Genomic DNA, 9,774 nt, shown 5'->3' with positions numbered 1-9,774 from the left:
TGTCTGGGATACACCACAGGTATGTAATTGGTCTCAAAGACTAAGTTCACTTCTGGCTCAGAACCACTTACCCTGGTATCTAAAACAGCAATCCTGTGACTCAACTTTCATAATTGAAAAATAAATCAGTGAGTTAAATAAACGAAAATCAGGTGTTATTTTACTCATCTATTTTGGAGGGTATGGCCTCACTCTATAATTCAGGTTGGCCTGGATTTTACTCTGTAGCATAGACTCTCCAACTCATAATCCTTTTGCCTTTGCCTCCTGAGTATTGGACTGGGGGAGGGGGATGATCCACATTAGAAGGTTTAAAATTGTTTTACCATAAAGTGATGAAGTATTGAAATAACAGTCATCCAGGGAGAGAGTACAGCTCATGATCTGCTAGCAAATATTGTTTGCAAACTTTCATCTTTCTATCCATGTATACTTTCCAGAAAGTCATTCTGCATATTTTAGTGTTTTTAAATGTATGAAATGCTCAAGGCAAAACTCCGTGAACTATTGTTAGAAGAATTTTGAATAACGAGTAATTTCCCCATGATACAAAGAAACAAAAATTTTCTTTGTTCAACACTACATCTTGTTCTCATGTGTCAAGATTTTGAAATATTAACTTTTACAGAAGGGCTTTTAATTATTACCAAATAATACCTTTTGCATTAGGAAAAAACATATAAAAATTCAAATACTTAATGGCAATAGAGCCCAATCATAGAGAGAGAAAATACAAGGAGAGTCGTCACAGACTCCATGATACCCATGGGTACTTGTCTCCACCAAGCTCATTAGTTTGAATTCCCTGTTTAACTCTTTAGATAAATGGATCAATGATGCTTTCTAATGACCATGTTGCATGCTCTGCTGTGTTCTAAATGTCTTCAATTCTTCTGAGGCTCCCTGAATTCCCAAAATGCAATGCCTCATTTGCAAACAGTTTGAGTATCGCATTCTTAGAGTACTAACCAAAGTCATTAAATGGAAAGTAATCCAACATGACCACTTTCAACTTTTAAAACATGCTTCTTATTAACCAGAAACTGTAATTATTGTAATGCATTCTGTCAACAACTTTCATTTAGGGAGCACTTAGTTGCCAGCTTTATTCTTTTCTGTATGAGCTTTCATCTTGATAACTTGGCATACTCAGGTTGGACGTGTCAGATTCTTTTGTTGTTTTATTATATAAAATAACAGAAAGAATATTGAAGGTCTTTCTTTGCTTCATCACTCTATCTAAATATCTCATCTCATTTGTAGAAGAAAATGCTATGTGTTCATATAGTTCAATGTAATTTTCCCTTCCTAGTGACAGAAGAATATATTTTGTAGGCTTCTACATGACTCTATCAGGACCTTGGAGATAGTTCTAGTTTAAAATATAAGGGAAAGAAAACAAGGGGTGTCAATTAAGCTTAATTGTAGGACAACTGCAAGCTACACATTTCACATGGCAAGGACACAAAACTGCAAGCCCCTATGCTGGACATTTAGCATCGCAAAAATAAGATGTGTGATGGGAAGTTATTTAAACCTTAGTCCAGCATAGCTTATCTTACTCTAATAGCGATGATGGCTGGAACACTCCTACCAAGTTCCAAAGAGCAGTGTTAATAGTTCATAGATGATAAATACACTCTACCAACCACTCTATTCGATTGTTTGCTTGTGCTGAGACAATTCCAAGGGCTAAACAGGCCCTTTATTTTCAGCTATTGCCTGCAAACAGTTTGTTAAAAGGATGATTTGTTGTCCTCCTTGGCTGGAGAAAATCAGAGCCTACAAGGGTAAAAGAGAGGTAAAAATTAACGGTTCTGAAACAATTTGTGCATCAGAATCACCTGAGAAGTTTAAGTGATGCTTTGCCCCACTTTTGTGATGCTCATTGAGTTCATCATGGTAGCAGCAAGAAATGTGCATCTCTGTGTGAGTACAAATGGTTCTGATAGGAATGATTCAAAGACTATAGTCTTTCTCAATTACAATCTGAACCACCTTATAGGAAATATGGAAAGTGTTAAAGAGTTTTGTAGGCAATAATTTTCTAAGTGAGACTCATGCGGTACCTACCTTATTCAAATTACCAAGGGCACACTTGAATAAGCTGAACTACTGGACTGTGCTCCCAACTTATAAAAGAGCCATGGTAGTAAAGGAGATTCTTTCATGTCTTCAGTGCAGAAGTGCTCCCAGAGGTACTTTCAGATACACAAAAGTTTGCAACCATTACCACATGAGTTATTTACCCTGGGCATGCTGTAATAATTAATTCAAGTTATTTCTAGATTGGAATCTTAGTTCAACCAACGACTTCAAATTACCTATCTGGAAGCAAACATATTTATCACTGGAGGTTTTAATAGTTGTAAGAAGAGTTCATTCTGGAAATCTAATATGTGTATTACAGATTTAAAAACTTAAATTCTGATTTTAATGTACACAGATAATATAGTTTTATATTTATCTTGGGGAAATTTAAAACACGATTTTTAAAGTCTAGAGGACAAAGTTCTAGTTTTTAAAGTTAATATATACAAAAACAAAGTTTCATAAAATCATAGTACAGCAAGTTTAGATGATCTACTAGACACTTGCTATAAGACACCTCTGTGTAGAGCTTTCTTGTAACAACTTATCTTGTTTGTTGACTTGAATACATCCAGCATCAACTAAAACCCAAGTAGCTGGTCATGCCAGTCAGGAATTGTATTGATGAGATCATATCTAGGCCACACCTTCTGGTGGCAGTCTACGTAAGGGTACATTAAAGAAGGAAGCATTTGTTTTTAGTCTGCTTGCCTTCACTCCCACTGGCAAACTAATCTATACTGTTGCTGATACCTTTCCCCCCCTACATGGGTAGTAGAACACATTTCTTTAAAATTCCAATATAGACTAAAGACCAGCAGCTCTTTGAAAATCTATGACTTCAGCACCAGATTGGGACTGCTGAGACATCCATTCTTGTTGACTGAATAACTACCAAATTGGCCTTTCCACCAGGAGAGAGCCATTGCTGAACTACCTGGACCACAGCCTATAAGCCACTCTAATAAAATCCCTCACCATACACACACACACACACACACACACACACACACACACACACACACACACACTCCATTGTCTTTGTTCTGTTCCTATAGAGAACGCTAATGTACCTGCTTTTTATGTTGGGCTATACATGGTTGTGATAAATTATTCCATTTAGAATGCTTGGAATACAAATTCTTTCACATGCATGCACCAGAGTTTGTTTGAGAACTGGCACTGAAAAAGTGTTTAGAAGCCCAGTTTAGAGGCAGAAGTCTATCGCTAAGTATTCTGTTGGGACAGCCCCTAATTCAGGGTATAGTTTCTTTTTCTGTGTTGAATTAGGACATTTTACAAAAATAAAAAAGAGGTTTTGCATATGCATGAAGCTTGTAGCATGCCACTTATTGCTTAGAACATCCAGTGAGATTAAAATTATTACTTCCATTTTGGCTAGCAGAACACCAAGCCTCAGGGCGATCATAGTCCATGAGAAAAGAGAGAAGGAAGACTACTTGATTTTAAATTCATGATCCTAAATAGAAAAAATATTTCTTACATAATGGCATCTCCATTTAACCAACAATTACATTATTTCAATGAGAGTCATGGCCCATGAGTAAGATTCCTTGTTATTTGCATCATTGAAATACATGACACTGACTATCACTTGTGGCATGATGAGTCAAGGAATAATGTTAATTTCTGAGTCTTTCTTCATATGTTGAAACTATAAGTCATTATCGTTCATACTCTTAGACAGTCAAATGCCCCCAAATATAACTTTATGTTGCTAATCCTGTACTTGTATCTTCAAAGAAAATCACTATCAAAAATTAGCTTTGAGAGTACCTAAACTACTCTGCTATATAAAAGAACTTGTATTTCATACCCATACTTCTGCCTTTAGTTCTTTATTTTAATTTTTCTCTTAAGAAGATGATTCTAAGCACGTTGTATGCATGATTTAGAGAAATCAATCTCACATCTACCAGGAAACTTTTTCCCTACTGACTAGCTTTCATAGGATTAGAGGTTACTATTTCAGGCTACTGGAGAGAAAAGATATCAATTGTCTTACTCATCTCTAAACCCTGCATGATGCAAACCAACCTCCCAGGCAAAATTACCCATTGGCATGATGTTTATGGGGTAACCAACTACTTTCTGATTGGATTTGAGACCTGCTCTGTGCCTGGTATTTAATACAATTGTTTTATTAAAATCTGGTCAAATACTATGGTTGGGAAGATGCATAGGTCTTACTTGGAACTTGGAATTGTTATGTTCTTAAATGGCCATTTTGTCAAATAATTGCCTTCAAAATATTTTATTTATAACTACAGAACTCTTCTCGTCAGAAAAGCTTATTTTTGCTGTAGAATGAAGTCAATGAAGATACTCATAGCTAGTCAACATGATAACAAATACATGTAAGTATTCAGCCCTGAACAGGGTGACTTTATCAGTCACCTGACCACAGTTTAAGGAATATTGATGAAGAAGAAGTAGAGAAAAATCTAAGAGCTGTAGAATAGGAAGGATTGATTGATAGATGTGACACGTCTGTTGCACTCACAGACTTAGAACAGCCAACCACATTCTAGCATGAATAGCTGAGGAGCTGTTGAGCAACGATAGGTGGTCCTACATACACATATGTACTGGTAGCTGGGATTAGTGTGCAATTATTTTTTAAGGCTTGAAAGTTGAGAGGGGGGCTTGCTGTCAGGATCAAGGGGGACTTCCTAAAGGGAAATGGAGGGTGGAGTGGGTATATCATCTTTCATTGTATACATGCATAAGTTTTTTTCTTTTCTTTATAGTTTTAATACTTTTATTCTGTGAACTAACTCTATGTATGTGCACCACATGTATGCAGGAGTCCTCAGAAATCAAGAGTCATTGGATTCCCTAAAATTTGCTGTACAGACAGCTATGAGTCACTATGAGTTATAAGAACCAAACTTGGGTTTCTCTGTAAGAGCAGTCTGATCCATCTCCTTAGTTTCATGTATGAAAATTTCAAAGAGTATCTTTAAAAGGGCTTAAATTACTATGCATAATTGACAAAAGTAACTTATAAAAATTCCAAAGATATAAGACTAATTTGGATAGGAGCCTTTTCTCCCTTCACAGGATGTGAAATCATGTGTATTACCCATTTTTTTTTTTTGAAAGCTAAGTTGAGTCCTTTGAATATCTCTTCAGGAAATGATGCAACCTGAAATGAGACCTTTGTTTGTGCTGAGTCATTTCTGTTGAGTTGCACATCTAGGAAGATATTCCACAATAAGTGGTGTATCAGACAGGGGGTGTTCTTGTTTCAACAAATAAAATGCAGGATTTTCAGTTGTGTTTTATCTCTCAACCACCCAGTTTGTGTTTGACTTGAGAGGCTGCTTCTGGACCAAGCTCACTAGCAGCAAGGACCTGCTGTACTGAAGGTGACTGTTTACACTGAATGTTGTCTGATACTGTTTTTGATTTACTTCTGTTTAAGCTGGAAGAAGATACATTGATTCTCAGCTGTCTCCTGAGCTGGAGGGTTTATCAGATCAACCCTATTATGAAGGCCAGATGTTTTCAGCTAGGAGAGGGAATACACATTTCCTATATGTTCTCATAGCCACCTTGCATTATTCAAGGACAGAGTTGCCCATGGCACTTGGGACCTTATTTCAGCATACATTCTTTGGCTGAAGACTTTTGCTCTGAAATTACATACTAGTGACCCTCATGATGAATGTATCTCACAGATGAAGGGATTTGTTTGTTTGTTTGGTTGGTTGGTTGGTTTTTGTTTTGTCTTGTTTGACTCTTTGTCTTTATTTTTACACATTTAAGCCAGAATATAATTGAAAGTATACATTCAAATATTAATGTTTATACCTCATAAAATAAACTGGACAATCTGTCAGACAGAGTGTAATTCAGTGACAACAACCAAACAGAGCTGAGTGAACACTCATGTGTTCTTCAGTTATCTGCAACCTCAAGGACTCCTGTAGGATCCCGACTTTACAGTAAAGTGCCATGTGCCTTTATTTGTCATGTGAATGGGTGCAGAAAGGCCCAATACTCTCAACCTACACTCTATCCTGACACTGTTGGATGCAGTGCCTGGGAGTTAAGTATATATTCATTTGGTCCCCTTTCTTCCTCTTCTCTTACCTGTGATCATTGGAGGAATTTTAACTCAGCACCGCTTTTCAGAATTGTGAAGAAAGGATGCAGGCAGCGAACTCTACCTACAGTTCCATTCTCAAACTAATTTTTTCTGCTATGATCTGAACAAAGCAAGATCCTCACATCTCATAGATGCCCACTTGGTATTTTTGGTACTTTCATATATTTCCAATACACATCAGGAAACAAAACACAACAAGCCAAGCGTTGGTGTCGAACACCCTTAATCTCAGCACTCTGGGGGCAGAGGCAGTAGGATCTCTGTGGGTTCAACACAAGCCTGGTCTACAAGAGTTAGCTCCAGGACAGGCTCCAAAGCCACAGAGAAACCCTGTCTCGGAAAACAAAATAATAATAATTATAAGTAAATAGATAAATAAAATGACTCCTTAACTTTTCTACCTAATCCAAATCTCAATTACCTGAATTAGAATATTCTTTAGATTTGAATATAAAAGAAAAGGCAAAATGAGGAGAGGGCATTAAAAATCTGCTAGCACAAAAGAAATGACATAAAAAATATACTTTTATTGAGACTGACAACATTAGAAAGTTTAGAGCACACTATTTACAGGGAGGCAACAGGAAGCATGAATTCCTCTCAGAAGATTTGATCCCGGGGGGGGGGGGGGCAAAATGTGCTGTATGTTTGCTACTGAGTGCTCTCTTATAGTGTCCACCAAAACCTGCTCCTTTTCAAGTCACTCCCTTAAGTACACACACCCTGTGTGTGTCAAAGCCCTGCGTGTGTGTCAAAATCCTTCTCCCCTGGGTACACACACCCTGTGAGTGTCAAAGCCCTGCTCCCCTGGGTACACACACCCTGTGTGTGTCAAAGCTCTGCTCCCCTGGGTACACACACCCTATGAGTGTCAAAGCTCTTCTTCCTTGGGTATCCTGTATCAAAGTCCAAACACACTTCACCAACCCATGTCATAAGGAAACACCACTTCTTAGCTACTTGTGAACCACAGGGCAAGATGAGACGCTAGGCAACTTTTACATACTGACCTTCTAGGGCCCAAGAAGAGTGTGCTCTTCCAAGGCCGTTAGAGGCAATAACTGCATTCAGGTGCTTCCGGTCTTTTGTCTCCTAGAAATAAATAGTTTTTAGAAATCAATAAAGGGGACACAAATCTGGTAGTCTATTAGATGACATATGTCAATTATTCCCAAAGATTTGTGACCCAGAGAGAGAGTTGATAGAAATAATAGCCACCACCCTCCACTTAAAGTGATTATAGGATATAAAAGTCATTGTTATTGGATAAATCTGCAAAATGGTGCCGTGTAAGAACTGAAATCTGGGGAACGGGCTCGGGTCTGGTGCCATTTTGTAGCCACTGACTTTCGGACTTTTGGAGAGCAGGCTTACAGAGGTGTGTTTCCCACTGGGGTTGGGTATGCATCTCTGCTCGGCTCTTGCTCCTGAGGTGACTTTCTCCTTCACAATAGGTGACACAGCAGCGACAGGCTGCCGAGGGCTTCCCTCGGTGCTTGGACATGATGCCCGGGGCTGGCACTGCTCCAGACACCCGCTCTAAGCTCCGGAGTTCTGGGGGCTCTTTCAAACGACTTCTCCTCTGAACATGATCCAGACTGGTGTCAGACTGAGAAGAACAGCTCTCATTCCAGCCAGAGCTGGCGCTCAGACTTCTCAGGGGAAGAGCCAAGCGCAAGGCCTTCCAGAACTTGGAGCCAGAATGTTTGGACTTCTCTCCCTTCCAGCTCACAAAAGACACAGACTCCTTTAGCTGCAGGATGCCTGGGTGGGGATGCTCCAGGGGACGGTACTCCACCACAATGAGCTTCGTGGCAATGGAGTTCTGGCACATGACACCCAGTTTAAACTCCAGCATGCTGATGCTCTTTTCTGTCACATAGTCGGGGCTCAGGACAACAATCATCCTTCGGCTCCGCTGAATGAAATCAAACACGGCTTCCACCGTATCTACAGGGAAACGGAAAGATAGCATCTGGTAATGACGTCTTCATACCCAGTAGGTCACTGTCCAGTCAGCAATAGACAGGCATGAACAAACTTTTGAAAAAATAGAATATCAGTGCTAAATCAAGCAATCCCATCCACACCATTTTTACCGACATTTGGGAAAAATTTGTTCCTTGTAAGAAAGAGGAGCCGCTTGGATTTAATCTCCCCACATAACACCTCCTTCCACTGCAGACGTTCTCCTCATGAAAATGTCTTTCCTCATCATAAATATAAAAGGAATGTGAGTTAGATGAATTATTTCTGAAAGAAACTCTCTCTCTCTCTCTCTCTCTCTCTCTCTCTCTCTCTCTCTCTCTGTGTGTGTGTGTGTGTGTGTGTGTGTGTGTAGTGGCTTAAAGTCAATTAAAGGACTGAGTGCTACCATAGTAGTTAAGAATCAATCAATTAATTAAAACTTCTGGCAGAGTACTCGATTCTAATGTTTGCTGAGGGGATATGGACAGGACCCAAAGGACAATTCTTCGAATTCATGCAGTATTTAACCCACTGTGAAACACAGGGACTTAGACAATATGATCAGGGAAAGAAATGCTACCCGTGTGACTCTTACTGCCAACAGCTTTGAGAATATATGGGAGCCAGTACTGAGGCTACATTTGCTTTTTTCTACCTATGGGGACACTGAGAATTGGCATTGAGTTTAATCACCATGAACTTGAGAGAGGAACTCAAGGAAGCCAGAATCCTTCCCTTTCTAATAGTGGAGTGAACTTCACTTTAAGTAAAAATTAGAAAGAGGTTGTTGTTGTTCTTGTTGTTCTGATATTGCAAGATTTAAATTTTTAATTCTCAAAACCACATGTGTGTATGCAGATGTACATGTATTAACTCCCTTGTCCCATTTCCCCCTACTCAGATTGTATGAACTGCTTTTAATAGAGAAAACACCTGGGAGGGTTTTGCTGCTTTACCTGAATCATGAGAAATAGAAAATAACCTTAGGACAATATGGCTGGGTTTTCAACACAGGAGACTTATACAATCAAATCCCACAAGTGTATATTTAACCATATCAAAATGATTATGTTAGGAATTGTGTGGGTTAAGCATAGGTGGAAGTAAAACAGAGATCTTAAACATTGTCTTGTGCTTGTGAAACAAAACAAAACAAAACCCTGTACCTCCCAAGAAAGTGAGGGGAGAGCATTCCATTTGAAAGAGGATAGCCTGGATCAGATCTGAGTGGTAGAAACAGACACTCACGTTGACTGGAGATGTCCCAAGATGGGTTTTCTCCTGTGCTTCATACTTTGGAAACAAGCAACTTCCTATCATACTATGTAAAACACCTCCCTCCCACTCCCAGATTTTCAAAACTTTGTACTTGAAGATAAGGGTGATCATTTATAATACTAGAGTTTGTATGGAGGCTAAATGAATCTTGTGATTTAATGTTTGGCTCAGAAGAGTGAGGTCTGGTTTTCTAGCAATGGATTCATTTTCTTCTTCTAATCATTAGGTTGGTTTTTAAGTCATGGTTCTGCTCCTTAAGGAGAAGCATGCCTTAAAAAGTTGTAATGACCATGGAAGTCATC

At 38.9% G+C, this 9,774-nt stretch overlaps 1 protein-coding gene across 5 annotated transcripts in view; it reads right to left on the bottom strand.

Annotated features, from left to right (window-relative positions):
- Positions 1 to 1,185: 1,185 nt before the first annotated feature.
- The window catches only part of Il1rap (interleukin 1 receptor accessory protein), a 136,368-nt gene continuing 127,779 nt past the window's right edge, over positions 1,186 to 9,774 (bottom strand). For 2 of the 5 annotated variants that reach the window (XM_051191247.1, XM_051191246.1), the window contains one exon: positions 7,449 to 8,176. In XM_051191247.1, coding sequence (XP_051047204.1) covers positions 7,464 to 8,176 — 713 coding nt within the window. In that variant the 3' untranslated portion in view covers positions 7,449 to 7,463. Of the gene's footprint in view, positions 1,783 to 7,189; positions 7,319 to 7,448; positions 8,177 to 9,774 lie in introns of those variants that run through there. The other 3 variants (XR_007834949.1, XM_051191248.1, XM_051191249.1) reach the window with 3 other exon arrangements.

This window comes from Phodopus roborovskii, unplaced genomic scaffold, assembly GCF_943737965.1.
Source record: "Phodopus roborovskii unplaced genomic scaffold, PHOROB, whole genome shotgun sequence".
Taxonomy (NCBI): Eukaryota; Metazoa; Chordata; class Mammalia; order Rodentia; family Cricetidae; genus Phodopus; species Phodopus roborovskii.
The sequence above is the reverse complement of the archived record's forward strand: the minus strand, read 5'-3'. Positions and strand labels throughout refer to the sequence as shown.